The sequence below is a fragment of the Bufo gargarizans genome, chromosome 8 (genome assembly GCF_014858855.1).
Source record: "Bufo gargarizans isolate SCDJY-AF-19 chromosome 8, ASM1485885v1, whole genome shotgun sequence".
Taxonomy (NCBI): Eukaryota; Metazoa; Chordata; class Amphibia; order Anura; family Bufonidae; genus Bufo; species Bufo gargarizans.
The window spans coordinates 37,569,982-37,586,283 of NC_058087.1; the positions used below are offsets into that span (position 1 = coordinate 37,569,982).

A 16,302-nucleotide genomic window follows, 5' to 3' on the forward strand; every position below is an offset into this window, starting at 1 on the left:
AAGATAGGCCATGTCCTATCTTTTGTGGAATGGAGGCATGGATCAGAAGCGCTTTCGTGGGCATTCAGGTCCGTGCCTCAGCTTCACAAAAGATAGGACATGTCCTATCTTTTGCCGTATTTTACAGGCTGCGGACTCGTTCAAGTCAACGGGTCCTCATCCGCAGCACAAAGTGCACACAGCCGCCAGTAACTGTATATTGCGGACCACAGCACGGAGCCCTTAAGTTCGTATGCATGAGCCCTAAAGGCGAGCTGGCTATAGATGTTTTATGTTATATAGGCCTCATGCATATAACTATCAGTTTTGTGGTCTTAAAAATGCCTATTCTTGTCTACAAAACAGACAGGAGTAGGATCCTGTTCTATCCTTTTTGCAGAACGGACAGCACACAGTGTCTTTTGTGGCCCCATTAAAATGGATGGGTCTGCATCCGATCTGCAAAAAAAAAATTGAGGTCAAATGCAGGAAAAAAAAACAAAAACAATTGTGTGCATGAGGCCTGATGTCTTCCCTGTACAGTGCTGAATATATGGCTATTCTATGAATTATATAATTGTTTTATACCATGTGTTGTACAGTAAGATAATTATTACTAAAGGATCACCAGTAAGAAAATACCAATCACATACTTTTACAGAAATCTATTGGTCTTTACTTAATTACCAGACAAAACATGAGACAGTCATTGGAAATATCAAGTTAGAAACATTTTCCTTTAATAAAATGGCAGACTAAGTAACGGTATTAACATAAAAGAGTCCACTGCATGCAGTAGTTTGCTGAGTGCTGGAACCATGGCACACACACAGCCCTAATAATAGTGATATCCTGAGGGGTTAGATTTGCAGTAACAGTTGCATTAGTAAGGTAAATGGATTTTTTTATTTTTTTTTTTAAGTGGAGTTATTCTGAGCAGCTGGTCTGACAGTAAAAGGTCCACCAGCCACTGGTCAGACAGAGGTGGACTATTACACACAGAGAAGGGACAACAAACGTGAAGGTACAAATAAAAAGGGACACTGCAATTGGTTGCAATGAAGTTTATAAAACATTGTAGTCCACAGATCCTATCCACATAGGGCTTCTTAAATTATCTTTTGAACAGACACATGCTAGAGCTCTGGAGGGTATATCAAGTCAGTGCGGCTCTCTTTACGTCACATGTCCTAAAAAGCATTTAGCCAGGAATGCGGTTAGCTGCCTCCTCTTCTGCGTCAGCCCTGTTGGCATTGATTTCTGCAAGTGTTCTTGCAAAGCGGGTCCATTCATCATTACGAGGCACGGCAATCTGCTGTGAAGTTAAAGGAAGAATAAAATCAAAATCATAAAACATTCAGCGGGTCACTTATATAATTATAATATAATTATCAGAGATCGTCACTTTATGCCGGTGTATGATACCGCCTGCGCTGCTGAAGGATCTGCCTAATTGATGACGAGTCACATCTTCTGCTAGTCATGCTCCTAGAGTGAAATCTACTCCAGCCCCAGACTTGAGTAGATTTCAATCATCATTTACACCTGGAAACAGGCATACATGTTTGTGAATTTAATGAGGACAACTGCCCCGCCAATGCAACACCCCAGAGGGGAGGACGACGTTAAAACACTGCATGTGCCTAAATAGAGGCACACAGACCTTTAAAAAAAGTCACATAATGGCCCCAACGCAACTTGTTTGCCAAATAACCCCCATGGTCCGCATTGTGGGTTATATATAAACTAGCAAAATAGTTGCCACCAGATTCCTCATCAGGACTGAATAACACTCCAGCCACCACTTCTGAAGTAACATGAAATGCACAATGCAGAAGGATCTACGGAAAATGTCCCCAATTTTTATTTTATTTCGTTTAGCAAAATCGGCCCAAAGTTCCATCCCTGAAAACTTTTTATCTAAATACATTAAAAAGTTTGCACCGACTAGTTTCTCAACATAACTTTGTAGCAGTTGGAGCTCAATGTTTCTGATCCAAATCCCCTGCCTAAACAGAGTTAAATAATAAAGTTTTGGCTGTCTTCTGCCACCACTAGGGGGAGCTTACTGTATACTGTTTGTAGATGAAAGGATTAATACAACAATATTACAGTTCAATTCCTCCCCAGTGGTGGCTGCAGAAATATTAAAATGAAACTCTGGACATGCAGGATATTTGGAGATCCACAAGAATGGAACATTGACCCTTATAAAGAAACATAGTTTTAGATGTCAAGATTGACACAAAGGCTTAAAACTGAAGAGTTTTACACAGATTTGTACCAGTACATTTGAAGTCACAGTTTACTCACACCAATAAGATGGAAGAATACAACATACCTCTCCCACATCATAGATGAAGATTTCTCCTTCAGAGTCTCCCACGGCAATCTCTCTACCAGAATGAGTCCACCTGACCCGATTGAGAGCTGGATTTCCCTCAACTGTAATGCTGGCTGTAGGGACCTGTTCACAAGACAGGGCACAAACACATATGAGAATACGGCATCTGAATATTCAGAGTTCCCTAATCTAGCAATATACTGTCAATCCACATGCTGGACACCAAGTTACATTCACATAATGACTCTGCTTTCTCTGTTTTTCAGATGCAGATAAATTGGAAAAGATCTATGAGATGGAGACTTCTAGGGTTAGAGAACTATTGACGTGTGATCACTACACAAATTCACAAAAAGACAAATATACCAAATATACAACATAAGGCTCAGAGAACCCCTTCCATAAGGTTTATCCGATCGCAGCGTGTTTGGCCACTGCAGGGTGTATCACATGGCGGCCCCTCCGCCGATCAGATGTTTGAGAAGGCACTGGCACTCGCAGCTCTCAGGTCACCAAGCCAGGGCTGTGGAGTCGGTAGATAAATGCTCCGACTCCAACTCCTCAGTTTTTGGTACTTCCGACTCCTCTGTATTTAATATGCAAATTTATTTTATACATTCCTTGAAGGAAAGAAAGGCAACATACAGCTGTTCCACCAAGTTCTTCTAAGCTCTTATAGCAGAGAGGTAGTTGGGCAGAAGCTGCTGCCTTCTCCTTTGTGTGCTGATCTTCTGCTGAAGATAGGGCAGTGGGAGGATCCAGGAAGGGGCAGGGGAAGGGGCATTTATTTAAAAACATGATTTCCCTAGTAGAATCCCATAGTCATGTTTAAAGTTTAAGCTAACAATCTGAGTTTACAAGTTTTTATAGCCTTAGCTGAATGACAGCAGTTTTTGAACTACTGACTATCCATTCCCTTCACTTATACAAGTGTCTATAGTCCTGCAAAAAACATTTACTTAATTAGTTATCAGTGAGAGGCTAGGTTAACCATGGGCGTTGCGATCCCTGTAACAGCGGAACACAACACAATGGAAAGTATAAGTATTGCAGCTCCTTAACTGTGCGTTGCGTGCCATATAGTAAAGCATATGCAAAGCATGCTTCTTCACGGTCACTTAACGTGTTCGTTTTGCGGTAACGTGACGCACTGCATGCATTGGCCTTTATTCTTACAGTAGAGAAGTAATTAAAGGGAATCTGTCACCTGCTTTTAGCATTTTAAGCTTTCAACATTGCCATGTACAATAAAGTACCTTATTTCCTGCAGTGGTCTTCTACTTTATTTTGTTTTGTCATTTTGATAAAAAAAAGCTCTTTTTCTGATATGCTAATGAAGCTCCAAAGTGCCCGGAGGGGCGTTTTTTTCCCCTCTCTGCAGCCCAGTGACGCTCCCTGCCCGCCTTAATTTGAATCCCAAGAACGCCTCCTGATCCTGAAAAAAACTCCCACAGCCCCGGCAAACGGTTCCGTCCCCCTCGCCATGTCATCTTCTACCTTCAAGAAATCCCCGTTGTTCTTCCTGTCGGCCACCAGAAATCTCACGCAGGCGCAGTACCACCTGCGCGATCATCAAGCTCCTGAGGGCAACAGCCTCAAAAGTCTCACTGGGCATGCGCAGAGCCCAGTGACGTAATCTGAGCGCTGTTGCCTTTAGGAGCTTGATGGTGGTACTGCGCCTGCGCGAGATTTCTGGTGGCCGACAGGAAGAAGGACGGGAAATTTCTTGAAGGTAGAAGATGAGGGGGCGGGACCGTTTGCCGGGGCTGTGGGAGGTTATTTCGGGATTAGGAGGCGTTCTTGGGCTTCAAATTAAAGGTGGGCTGGGCACTGCAGGGTGGCGTCACTGGGCTCCAGAGAGGAAAAAAAAACGCCCCTCTGGGCACCTCGGAGCTTCATTAGCATATCAGAAAAATATATTTTTTATCAAAATGACAAAACTAAATAAAGTAAGAAGACTACTGCAGGAAATAAGGTACTTTATTGAACATGGCGATGGTGACAGCTTAACATGCTAAAAGCAGGTGACAGATTCCCTTTAATTATAACTTTTTGTGAATTGGGACATTTAAACTTGCTTTTTTTATTCCAATTTAAATTTAGCAAGAGTCGGTTCATTTTTGCCGACTCCAGGTGCCCAAAATTGCCTCAGACTCCTCCTCCACAGCCCTGCACCAAGCAAAGCGCACTGTACAGCGGCTGTGCTTGGAATCACAGCTCAGCACCATTCACTTTAATGGTGCGCCTAGCCATGTAACCGATGAATGTGACTTCACATGGCCTAGGCTAAATTAGGAGAAGGCCGTTGCACTACTGCGTGCGCCAGTACCTTCTCAAACAGCTGATCGATCAGCAGGGTACTGGACGCCCACGATCAGATACGGATAACTAGTGTTTTTTTTTGTTTGTTTTTTAAGTCTTTATTTTAATTTTCAAAGACAAAAAATAAAAAACAGACTAACAATAAAAGTCTCAAGACCAAAGTCACTGGTATCAGTAGTACATAAACAATGTTAGTGTGCATCACGAATGGACATGATCTCATACTGTTATTCAGTAATGTCAGTACATGCCGACTCATTCACTACAATCCAGCTCCATTGACTCAAGAAGTGAAACTACAATTCACTCCACATTCACACCCACCACAGCGCTACGGTCACCCTTTTCACCACTAAATCGTATGTTTGGTCATCGACTAGTGACTCTAAATTTCTCCATTCTCTCCGGCCTTTCTTTTGGTAATGAATTTAGTTTGTAGATCAGCAGGTAAGGCTACTTTCTCACTACCGTTTTTCACTGGATCCGGCAGGGTTCAGCAAAAACGCTTCCGTTACTGATAATACAACCATCTGCATCCGTTATGAACTGATCCGGTTGTATTATCTGTAACATAGCCAAGACGGATCAGTCATGAACTCCACTGAAAGTCAATGGAGGGCGGATCCGTTTTCTATTGTGGCAGAGAAAACTGATCCGTCCCCATTGACTTGCATTGGGGGTCATGCAGGATCAGTCTTGCTTCGCATCCCAGGACGGAAAGCAAAACTACAACATGTTGCGGTTTGCTCTCCGGTATGGGAACGCAACTAAACTAAACTAAACGGAATGCATTTTGGAGGATTCCGTTCTGTTCAGTTTTGTCTCCATTGACAACGAATGGGAACAAAACTGAAGCGTTATTTTCCGGTATTGAGCCCCTATGACGGATCTCAATACCAGAAAATTAAAATGCTAGTGTGAAAGTAGCCTTATTCCCAGTGCTGGACGTGTTTAGCTAACAATGACTCCCACACCTATACCCTTCACAGCATCTCATACCCTTTCCCGTTGTTAAATGACCAGTGACCTAGCCATCAGCCAGGGTCCCCAAATTTTCTCAAATCTCACCGGAGTACCCCTCGCCAAGAAATCAGTTTGTACATTGGCAGAGCCGCATCTATAATCAGAGTCCAATGTTGGACTGACGGAGGTTTCCAATTTAATAGAATGGATTTTCTTGCATAAAACATTAGTCTATTGCAGGGCTCGACAAATCCCAGGCGCCAGGTCGCCATGGCGACCAGGAATTTAGTCCTGGCGCTTGGGTATTTGTCAGCCCGTTTTCAAAGGTGCCTGGGCGATGGGTGCGGAGCGCCGTTCTGTCCGGAGGCAGCACAGGAGTGGAGATGAACGGAGAGCTGTGTGACGGTGCCTTAGGTTCCCTATACCCGGCTGCTCTTTGGACACGCTCCCTGCCCATGGCTGAGCGTACGCCGCGGAAGTCCACTGTGACAGACGTGATGAGGAGAAGCGCCGCCCTGCCCCCAGCGGGCTCGGGCCACCCATGTGCTCTATAAACGGAATGCAGAGTCTGGCCTGGCAGCACGTTAAGCAGCTGCTGTGTCTGATGGGCCGGAGGCCTGACCTGCTGTGCGGGGGCCATAGCGCTGACCTGCGCCCTCCTCGTGGCTCTCAGGTTCACCTGCAGGTAACTTACACGCCTCCAGTGCAAATTACTACTACTCTCATCCAAGTGAGGCAGGAGCCTGAGGTGTCAGCACATGTACACTGTATGCCATAGTCCTATACTGTATACTGTACATATATCATGGTCCTGTATACTGCGTATGTAACATAGTATACAGCACGTACACTGAATGTCAGTCATATACTGTACATATATCATGGTCCTGTATACTGCGTATGTAACATAGTATACAGCACGTACACTGAATGTCAGTCATATACTGTACATATATCATGGTCCTGTATACTGCGTATGTAACATAGTATACAGCACGTACACTGAATGTCAGTCATATACTGTACATATATCATGGTCCTGTATACTGCGTATGTAACATAGTATACAGCACGTACACTCAATGTCAGTCATATACTGTACATATATCATGGTCCTGTATACTGCGTATGTAACATAGTATACAGCACGTACACTGAATGTCAGTCATATACTGTACATATATCATGGTCCTGTATACTGCATATACCATACTATACAGCACATGTACACTGCATATGTAACATGGTATACAGTATTATTGGGGGGGCTCTATGGAGAAGTGGGGGGGGGAGCACTATGGGGGAATCTACTGGGGGCTTTATGACGCGGCTCCGCCTGGCTCCTAACTTTTTTAGCTGGCTCCTAGATTCCAAGGAAATTTGTCAAGCCCTGGTCTATTGAGTATCCTAGAAAATTTATTTTAGATTAAATCATTTATCAACCCTAGAAATCTATTTTCTGGGAAGCAAACTGCCGGTAATCCCAGTTTCTCATTGAGAAAACCATGTTCATTTAACCAGTGTTCGGCTATAACTGGACAGGTCCAAATCATGTGAATCAGGGTTCCCCCATCTCTACCACATCTACTGATAACTAGTGTGGAACGAATTGATCTTCAGATCCTATATCCAAAGTCAATTAGTTCAAAACTTTGTTTGAATTCTGTACGGAGATTTGTCTCCTTACAGCATCCAAATGTATAGGCTCTGGTGAGGCAAATTCATTATTATCGTAGTCTTGCGGTGAATAACTTTGGGATTTGATTGTTCAACTTTAAAACCATTTTAAAACATGGATCCGAAGTCGAAAAATCACTGAAATAAAGCGGCCTAAATGGGAGGAAATGCTCAAAAACCCTAAAATTGCTCTCCCTGCTTATAACCGGGAGAGCAATTCCACCGCATGTGATCCGTTGCTAAGGGCAATCCCCAGCAGAAATGCATACAATGGAGGATGTCGGCAGCGGACCACATGCACCACAAGAGAATACTACACAAGATTAAATAATGCGTGGATGAAAATATAAAAATACATAAATTACTGCGAAAGGTGCACCACAATGATATGCAACCGACAACACTGGCTAATTCCTCAAGCTGATGTTAAAAACAGACTTTAGCAAATGTATTCCAGTCAGGAACATATCGGAGCCCTTTTGTATCTCAGTGTGGCTTTGGTTCCTACCACTAGACTACCTATGGTGTGTGAACACGGTCTGAGAGGTGCTAAGATCCAACACACCATAGGTAGTCTAGTGGTAGGAACCCAAGCCACACTGAGATACCTTGATGGTGGTGCAAAAGGGCTCCGATGTGTTCCTGACTGGAATACATTGGCTAAAGTCTCTGTTTTTAACATCAGCCTGAGGGATTAGCTAGTGTTGTCAGTTGCATATCATTGTGGTGAACCTTTCGCAGTGATTTATGGATCCGAAGTCGGCCTCGGTACAGAGTTCGGATTCAGGTTTAAAATGGTTTTAAAGTTTAAAAATTGATGGCCGAAGTCTTCCGGGACTTTGGTGATAACTCTGTTCACCTCGCCGGGGCCCATACATTTCCAATGTTGCACAGAGACCTGTTAAAACGAAATTTTGAGCGAATCTACTTTCAAAGTTCAATTCATTTAACACTACTGATGACCTATCCAGACGATAATCAGTATAAAAGTATCGGAAACCCCCTTTAATGGCACTGAAAAGGGAAATACGACTAAGATTTTATATATATATATATTTTTTTTTTTTACGACAGTGTTTTATTCCCCAAGAGCCGCATTTATCATATGTATATATGTAATATATACGTTCTGTCACAGGATCGCTCATTCATTTATGGACGAATATCAGCGCCATGGCAAATTACATACTTTACACCAATATTAATTATAGAATTATTTTTTATTCCATTCATAGCTGTTATATCAGTCAAACACAATTACAAAATTATAAGTGTTAATGAGTCTTTAAGAGTCTCTTAGAAAACCGCTTGTTAACCACTTGAGGTGCAAAAATAAAAGCATGATAAGACCCATCTGCCTATGCAGGTTTATATGTGCTAATTGCTTAATTTCCCAGCACACAAAGTGGGTTTTATACCAGTTTCTCCAATATAAAGTCTAATTTGGGCAAATACAAGAAATTGAATATACTTTTCACAATTCTCACTTAGCCATGATAATGTAATTTAATTAACATACTGAGGACACTCAATTATGTCAAAATACAGCATGGTCACAATTATTATTTTTGGATTTGTGGGCTGGACCTCCTATCAATTAAAATGTATAGTATACTAATTCGACCAAAGCCTTTTAAAAGAATGTGTTGCCTATATTTTGTTTTACGCATTAAAACCAGTCAGTGATACATATTCTGTTTTCTAATGTTTTTTAGGTTTGGATTATAGATTTTTGTATTCTATTTATCGGTACATTATTATGAGGACAGCCATCTCGCCTGAGCAGCTTTTAACAGTATTCACAGAAATGCTTCACAGCAGCCACAAGGACCAATAGGCAGGTTTCTAGGCATGCTCTGTGCATAGGCCATTGTGCAGGGAGGGGGAGTAGACAAGCTGTGACTATCACCAATTGTGAATGGTGGATCTTGTGTTAGCTGCTCAGAGGTGTTATCTGTCATTGTAATCCTGCCTATGATAAAGAGATGACAGCTGAGAAGTGATCTCTACAGAATAGGAAGTGTCAATTATTAAGATGAGTACCTGATGTGTACTCGCACTTACATTAATTCTATATGCCCCCTCACAACAGGACGTTGTTGGAGGAGCTGCAAGGTAATTTAGGCAAATTTTTTTAAATTGTAAAATGACTATCTTCGAGCAACGTTTTTTATGTAGCCACCGACTTACCTCTGTATCGTTGTTGAGGTTCCACAAATCCAATTGTCCTACTCCATCCACACAAGCGAATAGGGCTGGATGAGTGGGAGACCACATGACGTCATAAACGTAGTCAGAGTTGTCCTCGAACGAATACAAGGGCTTGTTATTCTAGGAGAGAAAAGCAGAATATAATGTGACAAATATTCAAAAGGCTGCCTTCAAAACTTTTCATGAAGGCAGTATCTAAAGCATCTAGAGGTGTGTTCACACTGCAGTACGTTAATTGTATCCATAGCCCCCCCCCCATACACCTGATGAAGGGCGTCTAAAGTGTGTGTATCAAATGCCTAAGGCCTCATGCACACGACCGTTGTGTGCATCCGTGGCCGTTGTGCCGTTTTCCGTTTTTTTTCGCGGACCCATTGACTTTCAATGGGTCCGTGGAAAAATCGGAAAATGCACCGTTTTGCAGCCGAGGCCGTGATCCGTGTATCCTGTCCGTCAAAATAATATAAGACCTGTCCTATTTTTTTGACGGACAACGGTTCACGGACCCATTCAAGTCAATGGGTCCGTGAAAGAACACGGATGCACACAAGATTGGCATCCGTGTCCGTGATCCGTGGCCGTAGGTTGCTTTCATACAGACGGATCCGAAGATCCGTCTGCATAAAAGCTTTTTCAGATCTAAGTTTTCACTTCGTGAAAACTCATATCCGACAGTATATTCTAACACAGAGGCGTTCCCATGGTGATGGGGACGCTTCTAGTTAGAATACACTACAAACTTTGTACAAGACTGCCGCCTGCTGCCTGGCAGCACCCGATCTCTTACAGGGGGATATGATAGCACAATTAACCCCTTCAGGTGCGGCACCTGAAGGGGTTAATTGTACTATCATATCCCCCTGTAAGAGATCAGGGCTGCCAGGCAGCAGGGGGCAGACCCCCCCCCCCCCCTCCCCAGTTTGAATATCGTTGGTGGCACAGTGTGCGCCACCCATCGGGCCCCCCTTCCTCCCTCTAGTGTAATAAATCGTTGGTGGCACAGTGTGTGTCACCCATCGGGCCCCCCTTCCTCCCTCTAGTGTAATAAATCGTTGGTGGCACAGTGTGCGCCCCCCATCGGGCCCCCCCTTCCTCCCTCTATTGTTATAAATCGTTGGTGGCACAGTGTGCGCCCCCCATCGGGCCCCCCCTTCCTCCCTCTATTGTTATAAATCGTTGGTGGCACAGTGTGCACCCCCCATCGGCCCCCCTCCCTCTATAGCAGTAACAACATTGGTGGCAACGTAGTTCCGATCGGAGTCCCAGTTTAATCGCTGGGGCTCCGATCGGTAACCATGGCAACCAGGAAGCTACTGCAGCCCTGGTTGCCATGGTTACTTAGCAATAGTACAATAGTAGAAGATTCATACTTACCTGCTTGCTGCTGCGATGTCTGTGACCGGCCGGGAGCTCCTCCTACTGGTAAGTGACAGTTCTTTAGCAATGCGCCGCACAGACCTGTCACTTACCAGTAGGAGGAGCTCCCGGCCGGACACAGACATTGCAGCAGCAAGCAGGTAACTATGAATCTTCTACTATTGTACTATTGCTAAGTAACCATGGCAACCAGGACTGCAGTAGCGTCCTGGTTGCCATGGTTACCGATCGGAGCCCCAGCGATTAAACTGGGACTCCGATCGGAACTCCGCTGCCACCAATGATGGGGGGGGGGGGGGGAGATGGGAGGCCGCACACTGGCCACCAATGTGGTTACTGCTATAGAGGGAGGGGGGCCGATGGGGGGCGCACACTGTGCCACCAACGATTTATAACAATAGAGGGAGGAAGGGGGGGCCCGATAGGGGGCGCACACTGTGCCACCAACGATTTATTACACTAGAGGGAGGACGGGGGGCCCGATGGGGGGGCGCACACTGTGCCACCAACGATATTCAAACTGGGGAGGGGGGGGGGTCTGCCCCCTGCTGCCTGGCAGCCCTGATCTCTTACAGGGGGATATGATAGTACAATTAACCCCTTCAGGTGCCGCACCTGAAGGGGTTAATTGTGCTATCATATCCCCCTGTAAGAGATCGGGTGCTGCCAGGCAGCAGGCGGCAGTCTTGTACAAAGTTTGTAGTGTATTCTAACTAGAAGCGTCCCCATCACCATGGGAATATACTGTCGGATCTGAGTTTCACGCTGTAGCTCATATCCGACAGTATATTCTAACATAGAGGCGTTCCCATGGTGATGGGGACGCTTCAAGTTAAAATATACCATCGGATTGGAGAAAACTCCAATCCGATGGTATAAAAGAACTCCAGACTTTACATTGAAAGTCAATGGGGACGGATCCGTTTGAAATGGCACCATATTGTGTCAACGTCAAACGGATCCGTCCCCATTGACTTGCATTGTAATTCAGGACGGATCCGTTTGGCTCCGCACGGCCAGGCGGACACCAAAACGACTTTTTGTTCATGTCCGTGGATCCTCCAAAAATCAAGGAAGACCCACGGACGAAAAAACGGTCACGGACCCCGTTTTTGCGGACCGTCAAAAAATACTGTCGTGTGCATGAGGCCTAAAACAAAGGGACAATTATTTTCAAGCAGATTCTATAGGGGGTGAAAGAATTAAAGATCACACAGGGCAGAGCAGACTAGGATGCATCATCAATAAAATCTAATTTTCTAACAGCTGTGAATAGACCGACTGCTATGGGCTGCCCTTGTTTTCAGCTTTGAAAACTGTTTTTGTCACTTTTACTGGTTGACCAGAAGGTTGAGTTTTTTCATTTACGAACTCAAGAGATATATATGGCGAGAGGTCTCCTAGTTAGCACATATCGAAAAAACGGAAACCATTTTTGGGAAAGCTCTTTGTACACAACCTCCTTACACTGCTCCTGATCACTTGTACCAGACCAAAAAGTTGACTGGCAAATATAGGTAATTAAGTCATCCCCTCTGTCAAGTTATTTGTACATTTTTTTTTTTTTTTTTGCCATTACTTGGAGTTTACATCATGCTTTTGGCCTTCACTTGGTATGTATGCAAGGGAAAAGTTTCTGATGTTCATGCTAAGCAACCATTAAGCTGATTGGAGGCCAAAGGAGCATCCCTTTCACCTCCGTCAGGCTGATTTACATTGGTATACCACAAAAAACGGTATGGAATAATGTAAATGTTATTTTTTTTTTCACATGGTAGTCTATGGGTGGAGGAAGGCTTTATTTAGATCTGTTTTAAAGGGGTTATCCAGGTAAAGCTAATGATGGCCTATCCTCAGGATAGATCCTGATCACATCGGCAGAGGTCCGAGTGTTGACACCCCGCCAATCAGCTATTTCTGTGACCACAGCCGACTCCCAGCACGGTACAGTGTATAGTCGCTGTGCTTGGTATTACAGCTCAGCCCTATTCAATTCAATGGGGCTAGGCTGCAAGTAGGTCATGTGACCAATGTATGGTGACTTCAGTTTCAAAGCTAATTGGCAGGGGTTCCAGGTGTCGGACCCCCGCCGATCTGATGTTGATAACCTTTCCCGAGGATAGGTCATCAATGTACAATTACTGGATAACCCCTTTAAGCAACATGACTACCAATATGGTCACCAAAAGATCTTGCACAACAGCATTTATCCAGCTGTCCCAGAATCCAGAATTGGCAATGTATAATATATAATTAGGCAGGAGTCTGGGACAACTGGAAAGAGGCCGTAGACTGGTAAGAACTACCTCTGCCGGCATAGCTGGACAGGGCCGGAGCACCCCCAGACCCCACTGACAATAACAGGACCCGGCAGGGATCCCGCTTGTTTCCAGCATTAGGCCGGACAAAAACCGTTGCTTGAACTTGTTTTTGTCTGGCCAAATCCTGACACTCATGCCTAACACCAGCCTGATCCCCACCAGGTCCCATTATAGTCAATGGGCTCCAGCGGGAATACGCAGGATCCGGCTATACAGGGTGCAATGAACTCTGCCGGAACTGCCTGCCGGAGAGCTTTAACGCTAATGTGAAACTACTCTTATCGGGGCTCTAATGGTGGCCATATTAGATGCAACAAACACAATGGGAAAGGCAATAAAACAACTGAAATGCTTATACTTCACAGGTGTCAACGCTTGTTTTCATTTCAATCAGATGATCGGACACGGGAGAACACGGCAAACATTTGGTTTGTAATTTTGATGGTAATATCGTAAGAAGCGCTAGACGCCGCAATGTAACTACCTGCTAATGTTATGATACGTAGAGATGATTCCCTTTTAAAAGTCTGGTAAGAGACCAGGCACAACTATCAGAGAGGTGTTTCATTTTGGTCGTAAAACCTTATTTTGGTGCGCAGGCAATATTTTCTCAAAGCATGATTATTGGTTTCCTATCCGCAGAGTACGGGAATAGCGGTGTGAGTGCAATGTGTGTGTACTACATAGGTTATTTTACTATCTAAAGCAGCACTAATACTTACATTTGAAGATTGCTACCTTCCTGTTTTTCTGCCTAATTACCTCCTTCACAAAGTAGTGATATTGCTACACTTACAAACAATTTATTGAAGGAATTGCCGCCATGAGTGACAGGTGAGCATCATGGAAGCAAGCTGGTGGTATTATTCTGTCTAAAATGCACTTTTTTCATAATGATTGTAGAGAAATATCTTTTATGCACACACTAAACATTTTTGAATGTCATCTTTCGGCAAAATTATTTTCTCGTGCGCTTGACAGGAAAGCGAGAAGTACAATATGGGGGAAGGGAGTGGGGGGGGGTCACAATCAGATCCCAGTGAGGGAATATTCAGAGAGACTCATGCCTGCGAATACAACGAGCAATTTACAATTAACAACTCTTACATTTACAAAACCATAATTACGATCATTTGTATTAGCTTGCACTTCACGGATTCTTGCCATTTATTTATACGTTGCATTTAACAACATGAAATCTTTTCCTTCTCTGCCGAATTCTCTTTTTCTCTTCCCGCGGTAAATTGAATTATTTCATTTATAACCACCTACAGTATTCTTAATTAATGAATAAATGGGAACAGCAACCCCCTGTGCTTCCAACAATCCTGCATTAGGCAAGAACATTTTTTATTTTTTTATTTGTGCTGAATAACTTATTCAGTGAAAAGAAATTCCCTTTAATCAAAAGGAGGCGACCTGACTTCATAGCTTGCTTTTGTATTATGTAGATTGAAATTTAAATAGAACATAAAATTACTGGGACCAAATGTATGGCTATCTGCAATATGTTACCTGCGGAGTCAAGTGGACTGCCATTTGTAAAGAAGAGGGTTTCACCACCTACATAAGTACACTGCCTTTCTCAGCTCCTGCTGATCCTGAGATACAGCTTGCATTATAGATAAAGACGGGGATTGTCAGAATCCATCAGTCCAATGAGCAGCACCAACCCCAGACACTCCCTGCTTTCATCCTCCACATTTGTATGCTTCTACTGGCTCCGGGATGGGATCCTGGGAGGGTGACACTTTGGCAGCAGCTTTTACTACAATGGATTACTTTCAAAGCGCAAGCATGGTTACACGTTGTGTCCGACGTATGTAGCCCTATGAAGTGCTATCCTTTTACTCAATACTACAGAGTGTATTAAGGCCCCTTTACACGTGCCGATGTTCAGGCAGATTATTGCTAATGAGGGTTTGCACGGACGCTCGTTAGCAATAAGATGTCAGTGTAAAGGTGCCGCCGATTATCCGATGAACAGGTTAAACGCTCGTTCATCATAGTTTACCAGCAGAAAATCATAGTGTCTAAACTGCACTCTGCTGCCAGCCGTGGGCGGATTGCCCATAGAACCTACAGGGAAATTTCCTGATGCCTCCTCCTGGCCGTCAGCAAGGTACGTAGAGATCTGATGCATTAATTAATGCAGGAGCATCAGGCACTTATGCACTTGGCCAGTGGCCGCAGGGTCCCTCCTGAATTCAATGATATTGTCGTCCTCAGGAGGATGATACAGCTTCACACTGTGGGGTGGGCGGCAGTATATTGTGCCGCACTGGGGTATCTGGTTCTGCTAGGGCAGTATATTGTGCCGCACTGGGGTATCTGGTTCTGCTAGGGCAGTATATCGTGCCGCACTGGGGTATCTGGTTCTGCTAGGGCAGTATATCGTGCCACACTGGGGTATCTGGTTCTGCTAGGGCAGTATATCGTGCCACACTGGGTATCTGGTTCTGCTAGGGCAGTATATCGTGCCACACTGGGGTATCTGGTTCTGCTAGGGCAGTATATCGTGCCGCACTGGGGTATCTGGTTCTGCTAGGGCAGTATATCATGCCGCACTAGGGTATCTGGTTCTGCTAGGACAGTATATTGTGCTGCACTGTGGTATCTGGTTCTGCTAGGGCGTTATTTTGTCCTGCACTATAGTATTGCTGACCCCACTTACTTCTGTTGTCCCACCTTCTGTTAATTTGAACCCTCCTACAACATGAGGCCACTTTTAGTTTTTTGTATCAGGGCCACTTTAAGTTCCCAGTCCGCCCCTGCTGCCGGCAAACAATAACTCTGTATGGCGACAAGAGATGGCATTAGCAATCTCCCCCCCCTCATATGGTGGAGGAGATCGCTGCATCTAAATGCTGATTTTTCCTCCACTGATGAGTAAGCGACTGTCAGGCGCTTGCTACCTCGGGCCATGTAAAGGACCTTTATAGCTCAGAGCTGCTTTTACAATGATATTGGATTTTGAGCTGATAACAGCAGCACCCCCTGCCTGATCAGTGTCTGTACAAAGCTAGCTTAGGTGAAATTTCACATTTCTTATTTCCTACATTCTGAAGCGCTATACAGAGCCTGTCAGTCCTAGTCCGCAATGTGGCG

The 16,302-nt window shown here is 44.3% G+C and overlaps 1 protein-coding gene across 3 annotated transcripts in view; it reads right to left on the reverse strand.

The window, feature by feature from the left end:
- Window positions 1-697: 697 nt before the first annotated feature.
- Window positions 698-16,302, reverse strand: part of DYNC1I2 (dynein cytoplasmic 1 intermediate chain 2) — a 142,758-nt gene continuing 127,153 nt past the window's right edge. For all 3 annotated transcript variants that reach the window (XM_044303201.1, XM_044303199.1, XM_044303200.1), the window contains 3 exons: window positions 9,476-9,616; window positions 2,321-2,446; window positions 698-1,294 (listed from right to left, as the gene is read on the reverse strand). In XM_044303201.1, the coding sequence (XP_044159136.1) occupies window positions 1,181-1,294; window positions 2,321-2,446; window positions 9,476-9,616 (381 nt within the window). In that variant the 3' untranslated portion in view covers window positions 698-1,180. The remainder of the gene's footprint in view (window positions 1,295-2,320; window positions 2,447-9,475; window positions 9,617-16,302) is intronic.